The sequence below is a fragment of the Rhinatrema bivittatum genome, chromosome 1 (genome assembly GCF_901001135.1).
Source record: "Rhinatrema bivittatum chromosome 1, aRhiBiv1.1, whole genome shotgun sequence".
Classification (NCBI taxonomy): domain Eukaryota; kingdom Metazoa; phylum Chordata; class Amphibia; order Gymnophiona; family Rhinatrematidae; genus Rhinatrema; species Rhinatrema bivittatum.
Window position 1 is genome coordinate 436,946,591 of NC_042615.1, and position 16,284 is coordinate 436,962,874.

At 44.2% G+C, this 16,284-nt stretch overlaps 1 protein-coding gene across 3 annotated transcripts in view; it reads left to right on the top strand.

Moving 5' to 3' along the window:
- ZNF462 (zinc finger protein 462) overlaps positions 1-16,284 on the top strand; it is a 309,667-nt gene that overhangs the window by 119,148 nt on the left and 174,235 nt on the right. For all 3 annotated transcript variants that reach the window (XM_029604896.1, XM_029604891.1, XM_029604894.1), the window contains exon 3: positions 5,686-5,938. In XM_029604896.1, coding sequence (XP_029460756.1) covers positions 5,719-5,938 — 220 coding nt within the window. In that variant the 5' untranslated portion in view covers positions 5,686-5,718. The remainder of the gene's footprint in view (positions 1-5,685; positions 5,939-16,284) is intronic.

The window sequence follows — 16,284 nt, forward strand, 5'->3', positions numbered from 1 at the left end:
TACACTCTGCACTAACTCCATCCTGTCTCCAGTAAGGGACTGAAGAGTATCAGTATCTGAATTCAAGAAAGCATGTGATAAGCACATGAGATCTCTGAGAGATTGTAGATCTGAGTAGTTGGTGTAGATGGTGAAACTAATTAGGCCATATGGTCTTGTGAAGGAGTGTATGTCAGACCCTCCTTAAAAGTCCGTGACTAGGCATTTAGCCTGGTCTACCTTAAGCCACAGACAGGAAGGGAGTTTTGCTGTGAGGGTGGTCTCCCTAGAAGGCGATGATAAGCTCGGTCCAGGGAAGAGAAGGAGCCTACAGATGGATAATAGTGTGCTGTCTTTTGGTTGAAAACTGCTAAGATAAGAAGAGCTGCTTTAGCTACATTTGTTAGTCTGTGATTAATAAGAAGTGGCACAATGAGTCCTTGGCACCAGGGGTACTCAGACCAGTCCAGCCTGGTCTGCCACCAAGCACTCATGGTGCCACAGGTCTTTTTCTGCCTTCATATTACTTTGGGAGCCTGTTGATAAAGGTTGGTCATAATTTGAAGAAATAGAAGAGATGGGAGGTGCATTAAAGTTATGCCAGCATGTGTTTAAATACTTTCTCTGCATGTCTGGAGTACCCCCTGGTGCCTCAAGGACATGAAACTGTGCTGTTGTCTGTGAAAAAAAAAACCACACTTTAAAAGAAAAATAAACTGTTTTCTGCCCGTGCTTCATCAGGAGTTAGCCATGGGCAGCACTCCATGACACTGGCATTTAAGTGAAAATGTTGCAAGAGGCGCACTCTGTCCCCACCCAAATGTGTTACAGTGTGCGGACCATAGGTGGCACACGGCGTCCTTAACACATGACCAGTGCAGTATTATGAAATAAAGTATAGAGGCCTTTCACTCCTTGGATACCTATTCTCTCATTTTAGTCTATACAGACCTTTTCTGGAAGATCTTTATTGTTTAAACCCCCCCCCATAGGCCCTCACCAACAGCTGGCAGAGCTGTGCAGACTGAAAAGGAGCTACCTACCCTTTTCCCCTTGGGTTCAGCCCTCAGGTTCCGGGGGCCGGCAGGGCTTAGGCAAGAATGTCTGTCTGTGGCAATGTCGTAGGCATCGATCCAGGGCCAAACTAGGGTCAGAGACATGTGGCAATCAAGAATGGTCAATGTGCAGGCAAGGGTGAGATCCAGAAGTCAGTCCGCGGGAAGGCAGGGAGATAAGGCAAGCGAGACTGAGGAGACAAGGCGGGCTATGCTGGATAGACAAGGTGGGCTGGGCTGGAGAGAGAGGAGTCAGGAAGCAGGACCCAGGAATGCAAGAACCAAAAGCAGCAACACCCGCTACACGCAACGATGCAGGAGACCCGTTGCCGAGGCACTGGTAGGACATCTGCAGCTGACATCATCAGAGAGTGCCCGGACCCAAACTACCGCCACAGCTCCATTAAGAAGTGTTGCCACCGTGCATGCGCTCCTCACAGTGGGCCTGGGTGCTGCGCTGGTGTGTCAGTCGTGCGGTGCAGCTTTGACAGTAGGGAACATGGAATATGGGGCTAATGAGAGATAACTGGAAAGGGAAAAGAAGGAAAATTAAAAGGAGTTGAAAGAGGAAGAAAGAACAAATGAAATAAATAGAGCTAAGGATGGAGAAGGAGTATAGGAAAAATGAGACATAGAAGTTGGAATATATTTGCATTTTCTGATAGCATATATTTGCGACACAACCGTTAGGAGAGAGCCAAACAATCTTCTGCTATCCAAACCATGCGCTGTAAAATAATACTGCTCTCTAAAGCATTGTTTATTCAGAATACGAATGTGTGTTAACTTGATGTTTGTGGACATCAAATAAGCGGATTAATATTTCATTAGCTGGAAAAACTGCCATTCCCAATAAATTAAAGGAGTTTATTGTAGGGGACTGTGCAGAAGAAAAACATGTATTAAACCTCAGAAACCTACGGAAGACTCAGCCATAATCTGTGATGGTCCTCAGAATGGATTTGTGCTTGCAGGGGATTCTTTGATTTGTTTATGTAATGTTTCTCCAACTTCTTGGTTAACCTTTCCATGCAGTGGAGGGGTGCAGGACAAGCCTGGCGCCTCCCAAATAAAACTTTGCGTGCTTGCAGAGATTGCAACTTTTTTGTCCGGTTAAGAGACAAAGCAACAAAACCGTAACTTAAGAGGGGGGTCAGAACGTTCATAAGCCCTAATGTAATCGGAGCGGTTGCAGGACAATTTGTTAAGCTTGCTAATAAAACTATCCCGGCGCGCTGGTTTATGGGAGTAGATTCATCTCTGGGATTTTCATGTTTAACGATTTCTTAGTGTGCTCTTTTGAGTCAGTAATCAGAATCGTGAACAGAAATCTGCATTTTGGGGGGAAGTGTTGAGTAGCCCATGTAGATTCAAAGTAAGCACAGACTTCGTAGATGGTGGAAAGTACGGATGCTAAAAAAGTGCGAATTTAAGTTGTACCCGCTGTTTGGACAGGCGAGGGGGGAAACAAAATTGCACTCAAGTGTTTGAGATGCCAACTACACCCGCTGTTTTGCTCCCCCGATCTAAACACAACCAAAGTGGCACCTATTTTTGATGTGGCTAAAAGTCCATGTGTGTGAACCCCCATGTCTACATTTTAGCTGCTCTGAGGAAGCGGTTTTCAGACCTGGGTAAATTGCTATTTGTCTCTGTCAGTGGCTTGGGGAAATTGGCCTTCCCAAGTAATTGGGATGAAAGCCAGAAATGCTTTATGAAATGGTACACTGAAGCAGATGTTTGCCAACTCGACCCTTCCAAAAGTGCTGCAGTAGCTCGCCTTATACTTTTGACCAAATACACAAATCTTGATTCATGGCAGGATATTTTCTCTCTCTCTCTCTCTCTCTTTCTATCTTGTCAGCGGTTTGATGCAAGCTTAGCATTCTTATTGCAAATGTGCTCTTTGTTGGCTGACAAAATGGGTTGCTTTCTCCATTCCATACCAGACAAAGGAAGATCTGCTGCTTCGGGTTCATTTGTGGTTGCTCTGCTCACAGGACACTTTTTTTTCTTCGTGCTTTGTGTCTGGGTGGGGAGGGGGTCTTCAAGAGAAATGTGTGCACAGTGAGATGAAAATCCTCACAAAATAAAGCTGCATCTTGCTTTCAGCCATGGATGAGAAAAGCATCAAATTGAAGGCCGTTCAGCTAGTTGTTCCCTTTAGCTGCTGTAAGATTAACCTCTTCTCTGACCGACTCGGAGCTTCTCTGTAGTTGGTTTTGCAATAATATATAGGCTAGAACCTCCTGAAAGAACGTTTTCTGTGTTTTCTGAATGAGTGGCATAGCTTCATGATTGCGTAACCCTTTCATATCCACTGGAGCAGAACAAGGAGACTTGTGCATTGAGCTTACTCTCTGACATCAAATGATATCTTTTGACGATAATTCCTGAAGTTGTCTTCATATTAGAAATATGGAAACAGCTAAACAGCTAGTCCTTTAACATGCTTTTTTGTTTTCAGTACTAACAAATCTAAGTGGTTTAAACCATGGTTGTAGATTTCTAATGCTGTAAAAGTTTGAGATGTTTCTTTTTGTAAATAGAGGTTATATTTATATTCGTCCATTCCTGCACAATGGAGCTTTCAGAGAACCTCATGTAAATGAATAGCTACAGCCTTTGTATATCAGGGTGTGTCTGTTGAAAGGGCTTGCTGAGAGAGAGCAGACTGGTGATTAACAAAGATCTGTAGCCTTTGGAATTTCTCAATCAGTCTCTGTCTTCTCTGTAGCATGAATCCTAAGAGAGGAGAAGCTTCTGGATGAGGATTTTTTTTCTCTGTGCTTACTAGTGTTGCTTAAGGTTACTCTGTTTTACTTCAGCCTGTGGGGCTGTGTCAGGACATGCATGAGACCTCTGGCTGGAATTAACATATCTATCCTTCAATGAAGTGAAAGAACCTTCAAGGAATTATGTAAATGATATTGGAGTTTAAAAAAAAAAAAAAAGCAAGCACTGTTTTAGCAACACATGGAAATAGTTATTCTCGTGTTAAAAAGTAAGGAATGTTCCTCCTAAGCTGATTTCTTAGCATTCTGGTCGCATCTTGTCTGCCTGAGATGCAGCTGTGATGAGTGTGGCCATGTTGTGTGCAGGCTAGAAGCTCTGAGCTTCTCAGTGCATTGCTTGTGTGAGCTAAAATGGCTGCTTCTGAAGCTCAGAGGACTAGGGCAGCTCAGCGTGTCTTAAAGCTTCAGTGACGAAGGAGCTTTGTGATAAATGTATTCAGCAGAACTGTGGATTCCTTGGCTGAAATGAAAGAGTAAGCTTTGGGAATAGGTAATGAAAACTGGATGATCTGCTTTTCTCTGAAGTGCTCTAAATGCAGGAGTCATCTGCACTGTGGAAAATGTTGCTTTCACATCTAATGGACTGTGCTGAAGGAGATGTGGGGTGGGGCTTCAGTCACTGCTGTAATTTGATCCAGAGCAGATAGCAACCCTCTTCCACACAGCTTGCTCTGCTGCTGAGACACAAAAGCTTGGAATATCTTGATTTCTCTAACTTTGTTAGCTTCAAAGAATCTTGTGCCAAGCCTGGTTTTTATTTGGGGGGAGAGAGGGGGGAGAGAGATTGTAAGTATAGGTAACAGTCTTGGTTTCTGTGTGCTTTGTCTTTCCAGAATGTTTCTTGGCGAAGGGTTTGTTTCTGCAAGCTTATCAGGAGGAGCATTGCTATGTGTAAAATCCTGATGCAGTGCCCTCTTTCATTGCATTCAGTCAATCTTATTGAACTTTAATCCTACTGTAGAAACCATTGTTATGTTCTGTGATAAAGGACTGGAATTCTTATCATAGGTCATTGTGGCTGCTCTTCTATTCCTCAGACCTCTTGAGCTCCAGACCAAAATGACCCATTCAGGAGTTATGGGAAACTAATAAATTAATTTATACAGTCAAAATAATCTTTTGCTCCTTTGCTCAACAGGACTGTGCTTAGTTAGGTGGACTACTGTTTGGTACTTTAATGCTTTTTGTGTGTGTGTGTGTGTGTATGTGTTAAATTTTTGCATGCCAACACAAAAGCAGAGGCATTTCTTTTGAGCCTGTATTTTTCCAGCTCTAAGCAGTACTAGTAGCATGATTCCTTGTTTCCATTTGGGTGTATTTCAAGAGAGCCTCGCTGGACATCCTGGAAGATGCCACATAATCTAACATTTTAGCAAGGCAGAATATCCTTCAGCCAGCTTCCAATTGGCCCTATTTGAGATAATGCTTTTTAATATTGTTTTTATTCCTGATTTTATATGGGAGATATATTGTTGTTGTACGCCACTTTGGGCGTTCCAGCTTTTGGTTCCGGGAGGTGGGCTAGAAATTATTTCAATAAATAAAGTAAAGTTTTAGGTTTGATAAACTGTAAGATTAAGAGGGTAGAACTAACAAAACCTTTTGATCATACTTCCCTCTTGTTGTTGTTTATTCTTCCAAGCTTAGGAGAATACTTTCTAAGTATTGATAGGTAGATTTTGTTTTCTAATAAAAATTTGGCTGAATCCCTGCTGGTGCAAATTCTCTTATTGTCACCTTTCAGTGCTGGAAACTAGAATATAGTTTTCAGCTAGTACCTTTTGCACTTAAATTATTCCATGTATTTTTTGCTCTTAATTAAATAGGTATTTGTTTTCTCACTCTTTGTTTTCCAGAATTTCCTCATGTGAAAGTACTATCCCAAGATCATGGAGGTCCTGCAGTGTGATGGCTGTGATTTCCGAGCACAGTCCTACGATGAACTTAAGGCACACATTCAGGATGTCCATACAGCATTTTTGCAGCCAACAGATGTTTTAGAGGATGGCATTAGCCAGCCTAGATCAGTTGGCATGAACGCTGGCAACCAGACGGAAGTGGAGTTCTCACAAGTAAAGGATGAGTTTGGAGCTACAGAGGACATCTCGGGTAAATTAATAGCCTGAATTTTTTTTTTTTTAATTTATATTTGCTTTTGGGTTGGTCTTCAAAGGTTAGCTCTTGATAAAATATGCAAGCTTCCTCTCATTGCTGTTGCTTCTGATTCCTGCTTTGTTATAATTACATTGGCTTCCTTGGTGCTCTGCATTGTGATAGTATGAAACAAAGATGGTCAAGATTGGCTTAGCAGAGGTTTAACTCACTTGCCACAAACAGGGCCAGCCAAACTGTTCAGTGAATGAGGAAGATCTGGGTTCACTTCCCAAGCTTGCCTTGTTGCCCTCCAAGTTGACTGCAGCTGGGGAGGTCGCAGAGGCAGCCTTCACATGCCCCTTGGTGGGGGCGGGGGTAGGATTTTCCAGTTATTGCATGAAAGCGACACCCAGTGGCCAGACTTGAGGTGCAAATATACCAGTTTCTGGAGAGAGTCACAGTCTGTGGTCCCTGGCCTAGTGTCACGATAGATGAGCCCTTGGGCTGTGGTGGAATTTATGCTGCCTGGCTGGTGAACCAGCTAGGCCCACACTGACAGGAGGCAGACTTGCTAGGACTGGGACTGAAGCTAGACTTCAACTGTACCAGCCTCGTCCCCCCTGCAGGTGGAGCCCTTGGATTCTGAGGCCAGCAGGTCTTAGGTGAGAGTTCCAAGGACTGCAGGCAGGCTGAGTCCGTAACTAGGCCATAGTCAGGGCAGGCCGAGGTCAGGCAGCATTGGTATTCAGGCAGAGGGTCCGATCCAAGAGGCAATCCGAGAAGCAGGCAGGGAGGAAGAGAGCAGGACTAGGGATGGACAAGGAAGAGGCTGGAGCAGGGACAGGGCAGAGCTGGAACAAAGGCAAGGCAGGCTGGGCTAGAATGGAGGCAAGGAGGAGCGGGAACGAAGCAACACACACTGCAGGCAGGGGGAGAAGGACCTGTTGCTGAGGCACCTGCCGATGGTCTGGCAGCACTTCAAATAAGGAACGCTTGATGATGTCACCTGGAGGCGTTGCGGTTCTTTTCCCACCACAGGGCTTTTAAGAGACAGGAACTGGTGTACACGTGCCTTAGGAAGTCCCAGCCAAGCAGGTGTCCTGCCATGAAGGTGCTGACCGAGATGCAGGGGTGAATGAGGTGGCCTTGTCCCCTTGCCATGGATGGCCAAACGTTACACCTAGGCCCTTCATTGCAATGGCTGTGGCTATATAAGATACAAGCAGGGGGATCAAATAATGGGGAAAACCCTGTAAAGTTGCAAATGAACGTCATAATGCTGTAGCCTTGCACAGCCCGGTTCTGATTGAGCTGGAAGCTCAAAAGTGCGAAAGGAAACTTCCAGATCCCCTTTCACCCTCCCAAAAACATACAGAAGGCTATATTCAGACACATACTGGCTAACAATGGAGGCATGTTTAACGGTGCAGCCACACTTTTGAATATAGCCGGCTAACTTTAGGACAGCTCGTTTGACATAACCAGATTTAGTTTTTTAAGTCATCTGGCTAGCCCTGAATATTGGAACTAGCCACTTAGCTGGCTAACTCAATTCCTCCCAGTTATGCCCCGGACCGCCCCTAACTTATCCGAATAAATTCTACCCTCCTAACTTATTAGCAAGTAGAATTTAGCTGGGTAAAGGCTGAATATAGCTGGGTCAACCATTGAGAACGGATAACTGTTATGTAATATGTCTAAACGGCTTTTGAATATGGACCTCACAATAAACATCATCAGTTTATTGCAGATATTAACTTAGTAGATGATGGCAGAAAAAGACCACCAAAATTGTAGATATGAAAACATATATTTAGCCAATAATTGGTGTTTTTTTTTAATGTTTGTGAAAGTTAGAAGCCCCTCAGAGCCCCACAGATTCCCTAGCAATATCATTCACAAAAAAGAAAAAGGCCACCAGCCCATCTAGTTTGCCCAACTGCCCCATCCGCATTGCTAAGGATATACCCCCAGCTGCTGTTCATAGAGTATGACCGTTTTGTAACCTATCTCTCCTTGTTCATGAAAGCTTTTGTCATCTTTCTCATTTGTACTCTTATCAACTTGGCAGATGAGCATACAAATTCCGCACTTAGTTCCTGCCCACGTCCAACTCTCCTTCCTTCCCATGTCTAATCACACAGCTTTGTAATGTAAATAATTGCCACTGTTAGCATGGTCATTGCCTCAAACATTTGGTCTCCTAGTTTCCCCTGTATTCCCTGCCAGACATACCCAGTTATTGGAGCAGCTGCATTTCCATTAGGACAAAACACTTCTATCTGCCTTGCCCTCAGGAAGCCAGGTGGACTGATCGGATTCTCCATTGGTGACCTTCCTTGAAGTGATGTTCCATTGGGGAGAGCGGCAAGGGACTGTATGATAACATGTTCCCAGATGCAGTGAATTTTGGCTACCAGAAAGCAGAGCAGCAAAAATATAAAGAAAGATTATACATGAGCATATGGCAGTAATCTTTGCAGTGCATTTCATAGTTAGCATTTAAAGTGCTTTTTTTTGAAAGAATTCTGTACCCCCTGTGAAGTTGTAATATTTACACTTTATAAATTACAGACTTTTTTTCTGTTAGGTTATTTTTGAAATTCTTTAATTGCTTCTTCACAGTTCCTCAGGCTCTCTGAGAGCAGTCATTTTAGGAGGAAAGTTCTAATTGTCCTCATATAGATCTGTTTGTGCACACTTTTCTAAGAATCAGGTTAAGATGCATGTTTCTTTTCTCCTGAATAACAAGCCTTGTTACAGCACTTGAAGGATTGTTGTCAGCACTGCTGCTTCATTTTCCCTCGGATGAATTGGTCTGTTTTGGGTGGGATGTCACAAATAACATACATTAGGGATGTGCATTCCATTGAAACAAATGTGTACAATGCAACAAATGAGACCATATTTGTTTCAAGTATGGGCCCCCGAAACAAATGGAGGGGGCCCAAAAATGAAAACTTTAGTTTCATTTGTTTGTTTCCCATTCAAGTCTGTGGCCCATTGGAAAGTGCTACAGTGAAACTAGTAAGTTTAGCAACCAAGAAATTCCTGAATGAGGTAGTAGCCAGGACAGAGCCAAAGCAGAAGAAGAGGGCAAGAAGACAGGGATGAAGGACCAATCAAGATGAAATTGCCCTGCTTCTGACAATACATCTTAGGGGTCTTGCTGCTACTCAACCTTGCTGCCATGTCCCAGACTGTACACATTAGTGGTGGTCATGCTGACCCTTGGCTTTGCTGCCATATCAGTTATATTACTCCTTGGGGGTCTTACAGTCACTCATTGTTTTGCTGCTATACCCCTTATTCTAAACCTTGGGGGTTTTTTTTGCTACTCTGCCTTGCTGTCGTACCCCAGACTCTACACCTTAGGGTGTTCTTGTCACTGTGGGTGGCTGCTTTGCATCTCTCAAGGTGCTTTGGTGTCTTCATGCCACACACTGTTGTTTTGTCTCTTTATCAGTGCCTGGGTTTCTTTTTTTCTGCTCCTTTATTGCTATATTCAGCCTTCATGGTGCTTTAGGTTATTCATGCCACTTTGCCACAGTCTTGGTGCCTTGGAGTTCTCTTCCCCCCTTCTGATGTAGTCTATTCACAAGTTTCATTAGAATTGATTAGAAAATCCAAATTTTGAAATCCAGAATAGACTGCTTTACTTCTCCCATTAACTTTAATGGAAAACGAATGAAACAAATTTAAAAAAAAATGTTTTTTGAAACTAATGAAATGAATGGAGGTGACCTATGAAACAAGTGAACAAATCAAAATAAAACTTTTGTCCACACACATCCCTAACATACATAGTGCATGAGGCCATTCTGCATAAGGTACCTGTTGCAAGGATTTCAAAGGACTTGCGGTGGGCGGCAACGAACCTATTTATTTATTTAATTTATTTACATAACAGTTCAACTGACAAAGACTGTGCTACTTTCAGATTGTTGTATAGTACACAGTTGGGTATAGCTTTCTTTCTGTAAAATTTAACACAGCAAACTGGCATGTCTAAGCGCCTTAGCTTTTAAGCTGCAGATCTGTGATAGTTTTGTTGAAATCTACAGCTCTAGCATATTTTCGAAGAGTAGGCAAAAATTTGCAAGCAACCAGTAGAAGGAGATGAGCTATTAAGGTGGTGTTACTCATCATGCTGTTGCCTGCATGATGAGAACTACCTGTCCCAGCCCACTTTTCAACTATGCTGTTATTAATTCTTACACTGTAAGCTAGGGACAGCATTTCCATGAACTGGGGGGGGGGGGGAAATTAAACATAATAAGGCTACAGGAAAAGAATACAAGTTAGCAACATCTGGTAAAGATAAAAAAACCAAACAAACTTTATTCAGAAAGGACTTTTTCCTATTCTTTGCCTATGGAAAAGTCTTTATTGAACTGAAGGTGAATTTTCAAAAGTTGCACATGTAAAAATCAGCAGATAATGCATGTAAAATAATATATACATGAGTATATATGTTACTTTAGAAACCTTGCAATGTAATACAAAAAAAAGAAGAATGTACACCACGTATTAATATCAAGTCACAACAGAACATGAGTAAAGAACTTACTAAGGGGCCAATGCAATATCTGGCACTGAGCTCAGAGCACCGCTAAATGCCCGGTTGGACACGTGTTTTGGACACGCTAGACATTCGCCCAATACGATATCTGGATTAGCGTGTCCAAAACGTGCGTCCATACCAGCGCTTAGCTAATGGCGCTCATCACATGCAAATGCCATGTTGATGAGGCTATTAGTTGTATCCCTCTATTAAAAAAAAAAAATGTGCAGCTGACATGCACATTTTAACACTCAAAAGTTAACGCCAGCTCAGAGCTGCTGTTAAGTTTTGGGTCACCCCGAGTCATGCTCAGAAGAGCAAAAAATAGTTGGTTTTTTTTGTGGTTCCTCCTACTTAATATTGTCGCAATACTAAGCAGGAGGAGCCACAGAAAGCTGCAACAACAACCCCCCCCCCCCCCCCCCCCCCCAAAAAAAACCAAAAACTTGTCAGTAGTCAGGTTAGGAAAAGGGATGCTCACTTTACGAGCGTCCATTTTCTCAACCCGTGGGTGTGTATCCCTTTTAGCGCTCCAGCTTATTAGAATATGAGATTGAGCGCCCAAGAGAGGGGATATGCACGCTTTAAAAAAACAAACAAACCGTGGACGCATGTTTTTTGCGTGCATGATATTGCATCGGTCCCTCAGCATTTAATCAAACAATATAGTTGTGCAAATTTTTGGAGGCATTAAAAAGAGGAGCTTCATTAGTATAAGGCTTTCCCCATGAAGCACTCCACCCATTGTCATCATATGCCAGTCTTTTAATTGTATCATTAAGTAATGATTTAAAAATTTGAATTGTAAATATCCAAAAACTAGAAAAAAAACCCCCATGGATGTCCCCCAAGCGTCAGTCAAAGAAATGAAATGAAAGATAGCAACTTAACTTAATTCTCTCGATATTGTCATTCATCGGGTTTCTTTCTCCCAAAAACAACTTCCTCTGGAAAAACAATTAAAATGTGTTACTAGTCCCAACATTGATGTTTCGGCAATTCTTATCAGGAGACCTGTACCAAGGAGGATTGAGAAGATTTAAGTTAAGTCGTAATCTCTCATTGACTTTCTTTGACTGATGCTTGGGGGCATTCATGAGTTTAGCTTTTTTAAATTTTTTGGATATTCACGATTTAAAATTTTTAAATCACCACTTAATAATAATACAAATAAAAGACTGGCATATGATGACAATGGGTGGAGTGCTTCATGGGGAAAGCATTATACTGATGAAGCTCCACGTTTGATGCCTCCCAGAATTTACACTTCACTCACATTCTGTTGGCACTGTTTTAGAAACCTCAACATAACACCTGCAAATCAGGGTCTTCAAATAAATCACATGTAAGAAAAGGGGGCAGGCCGTGGGTATTTTGGGACAGGGACAACTTTTACACACACAAGTTGCTATTTTATAAGCAATTTATGCATGAAAATTTGGCAACTTACATATATTTACTTGTAGAGTAAGTGATTGTAAGTGTCTTAAAAGTGAAATCCTTTTGGGTGGGGGAATCTGGATGAAATTTGGGGTATTGAGGCTGAAGAGCCCGGAAGGTCTCAGTGACCTGCAGGTTGCTACACGCATGTTAGATTTTCTAACTTGCAAATGGCAATCGAACTGGTAATTTAATTGCCATGCGCATGTTAGAAAATTTCCTGACGGACAGACATCTAACTTACGCATGGTTAAATATAAGGATGGGAACTTTCAAACCGGCACACGGATGTTCTTTGGTGTGTGTGCATCGGCGCATGCCCAAGTACATGGCCATTGTATAACTTGTACATATATATGCGTGTGCATTATAAAATAGCCTGAACGTGCACAAATGTGCACCCTTGTGCATAAATGCCGCTTCTACCATGTAAGTCGGGGAATTTTAAAAGGAGCGCTTATCCAGACCATTGCCAATATCACCAATTCATCCACCAGTTTGTCCAGTTAACAGCTAGGTCCTCCAAATCCCCATGGCTTGGTCTGCATTCCCCTCCAGTTACCTAGGACCCCTTAAACCCTTGAGAAACGGCTCTTTCGGTTTATTTTTTTTAACTTGCACCTCATCCCTAGGAGAAGTAAACGTATGTACCACCGGACCTAGGCATGCGCCAAGACACACAATATTTATGCACATCTCTTACCACACCCCAAAACGCTCATGCTCCACCCAGACCTCACATCCTGCCTATTTTTGAAAACATTTGAGATGTGCACGCAGTGGGAGATACACTCATGTCTAGGTGGCTTTTAAAATTCGGTCGGCGCAAACGAGTCCAGTTGGTGCATGTATCCGCCAATTGGTGCATTCTCTGGACTTTTAAAATTCACCTCATTGCGTATAACTTTCAAATTAGAAGTAAAACTATGTGGGTATACCAATTGCCAACCCTTATCCAGCTAAATTCTGACTTATCTGACTATGTAATGTCTTTGCTTCTACTTATCCGGATGAATTCCAAGTTATCTGGCCAAGTAGTGGTACTTATCCAGATAAGTCTTAAAACGCTAGGACAGTCAGATAATTTTGAAATCACTACTTATTTAGCTAAGTGTTTTTTAGACTTATCCGGCTATCTGATTTAACCAGATAAGTAGCTTTTTAAGACTGAGTAGCAGTTTTGCCAGTGCTTAGCTGGATAAATCAGAACTTATCCTGATGAGTGCCACTACTTAGAAAGATAACTTGGAACTTATCCAGTTAAGTACAAAAATGTATTTGCGCAATTTTTACATGTGCATGCATGTTCTAGATATGTTTACAAATATTTTAAAACCTGCATGCATCATATGTGCACCTGTTATAAAATACCAAAGCAGTTTTACATGTGTCCACATATATGCATATATAGTAGCCTATGCGCACATTTTAAAGTTATCCTCTAAGGCTCTTAATTAGCAACATGAATTTTCCTATGAAGAGAAGGATGATAGTCCTCGCACATGGGTGACATCATCAGATGGAGCCCGGCAAGGAAAACTTTTGTCAAAGTTTCTAGAACTTTCATTGGCATGCTGAGCATGCCGAGCATGCCATTGTCTACGCGTTCACGTGGGGTCCCTCTTCAGAATCTTCTTTTCTGCAAGCATTTGTGGAGCTCTAATCTCTTCAGAGTTTTTTTGGCAGTTTTTTCCGGTCGCTTTTGATTTGTCTGCACTAGGTCTCTCTTCTCCACCATTGGTGCTTCGATAAGGTGGTGCAGTAAGTTTTTTTTTTGTTTTTTTTTTCTCGTTCTTTGCGGTCAATTCCCGGCAGTGTTGCTCTTCGGTGGTTGCCAGTCCTCGACAGTCACTGGCTCTTTTTTATGGCGTTGAGTTTTCGCAGATGTCCCCAGTGCCCATGGACCATGTCCATCATGGAGCCGCACGAGGTCATATCCTCTGCCGGGGGGCATTGCACGACGTTTGGGGGTGTTGTTTTTTAGATCAAATGACCTTCAAGAGTCGTCGGGCCTATTTGGATAAGATGGAGAAACTTTTTGGTCCAAAAAGTCTAGTCCTTCGACTCCAGTGTCGGATGCATTGACGCCCAAAGGCTGCGGTGAGCCTAATGACACAGATCCATCAATGTCCACTCCTCCACCGGGGCCCTCTCGGGAGAGAGGGGCCAGGGATAGGCTGTCATCGGTGTTGTTGCATTCCAGGATGTCGAGGTTGTCTCCATCCTCTGTGCCGGGGAAAGACTGTGCCGAGCACTGAGGGAAATATCAGAAACATTGCTTCTGGTCGTCGTCGGCACCAGCGACCACCATAATGCCCCCGAAGCGACTCCCACGGAGAGGAGGCATCGACCTCTAAGAAACCCGGGAGTCCCAGGCGTTTCCCACTGATATCTGTGCCAGGCACCAAGCTCCCTCGGGGCTCCAAGGGAGTTCTGGTGATGCCGCCGCCTCCTCCATCCGTTCTGTCTTCGGCAGATTTTCAGGACGATCTGGATTGTAGGTGCTGTGGCAGTGCTCTGAGTCCTTCAGGGCATCGGGCCGCCGGCTCCACCGGTGCCTCCACTGGTGTCTGAGCACGTACCTGCAATGTTGGCACCACTGCTGGAACGCCTCGACGTCCTGCTGGCTGTCTTGCCTACGCAGCAGTTGCTGGTGCACAGGGGTCCCTCGATACCCCAACAGCCACCAAGGCCTTCTTCCGCAGGGGTGATTACCATTGTGGGTTCCTCCGAGGAGGACGATGTATCACAGCCCGGGACAATGTCGGAGGACTTGGTACTGCACCCGATATTGCCAGGTCCAGTCCCTGGTCCTTCGGGGACCTCAATGCCCTCAATGCCATTGGTGTCTTCGATGCCTTTAGTGCCAAAACTGAGAAGCTTGGGCGGGGCCCTCCACAAGGGTCCCTAGGGGACTTTAGTGAGGAGGTTGCTTCACATGATACCTTGGAGTCTTCTGATGACTCAGGGGATTGTCCCTCAGACCCGTCCCCTCCAGATGAGAGGTGCTGGTCCCCACTGGAGGATCTAACCTTTGCAGGCTTTGTGCAGGCTATTGCGGAAGACATTCCTTTCCAGCTTGTGATGGAGGAGGATGCCCGTTACAAGATGCTGGATGTTCTCCAGTTCATTGACACCCCAAAGGAGTTAGTGGCTTTTCTGTTCATGACATCTTTAAGCAGTTATTCCTTCTTATTTGAAAGCACCCCATCTCGGTGCCTCTGGTAAACTGGAAGGCAGATATGGTCTACTTAGTACAGCAGACCTTGGGATTTGAGAGGCATCAGCTCTCACATCAATCAGTAGTGATGGAATCTGCCCTCAAGAAGGCCAAGCGTTCCCGCACCCACGCTTCTGTGCCTCCAGGTTGGGAGCATAGGGCATTGGATGCCTTAAGTAGCAAGGTCTACCAGGCTCTATGCTAATCGCCCAGATTGCTTCCTACCAGTTGTACATGACCCAGTATACTCGGAACCTCTGAAAGCAGGTTCAGGAGTTGTCGGAGCACCTCCCTAGCAGCAGCAGCAAGCCTTCTTGGCAGTCGCCCAGCAAGACTTGGAATGTAGTAAATACGAGGTGCAGTCCACCTATGATATGTTTGAGATGGTTGCTAGGGTGATGGTGGCGGCAGGCATCGGCGCCCATAGAATGGCATGACTCCGATCCTCTGATCTCCATCCGTAGGTCCAAGAGAAGCTTGCAGACATGCCCTATACTGGCAAGAATCTCTTTGGAGATAAAGTGAGAAATGCTGTGGCTCAGTTGAAGGATCACTTCAGCATCTCTCGGCCAGTATGTCTGACCCACTATCCTCTGACAGGAAATCCTCGCGTCAGGGTGCCAGGATGTCCTTCTATCGCCAGAGAAATTACTATCTTCCGGCCTCATGTGCCTGTTCACCATGAGTGGGTTCTAGGGGCCACTCTAGGCAGCAGAGCCCCGCTACAGGGTTTTGATTGGCTGCGAGGGAGCATAAGCCCCTCGCAGCCATGGGGCCGAAGCAAGGCCGAACAGCAACACCCTGTAATGGAAGTGTTGCTGTTTGGTGTTGCTGTTTGGTGTTGCTGTTTGGTGTTGCTGTTTGGTGAAGACCCAACACTGGGGCGAAGGCAGCTATGGTCCTTTGTGGACTACTGGCCCCAGGGTACCTCAGATGAGTGGGTCCTGTCCATCATTCGTCAAGGTTGAACTTCCTGCGTGTCCCAGCAGACTCTCCCCCCTGCTCATTGTGGGGCCAGTCCCTGCATCAGAAAATTCGCTGGACAGAGCTCTCCGCCCTTGTAATAGTCAGGGTAGTAGAACCTGTACTGCTGTGGCAGCAAGGGCAGAGGTGTTCTACTCCCACTATTTCCTGATT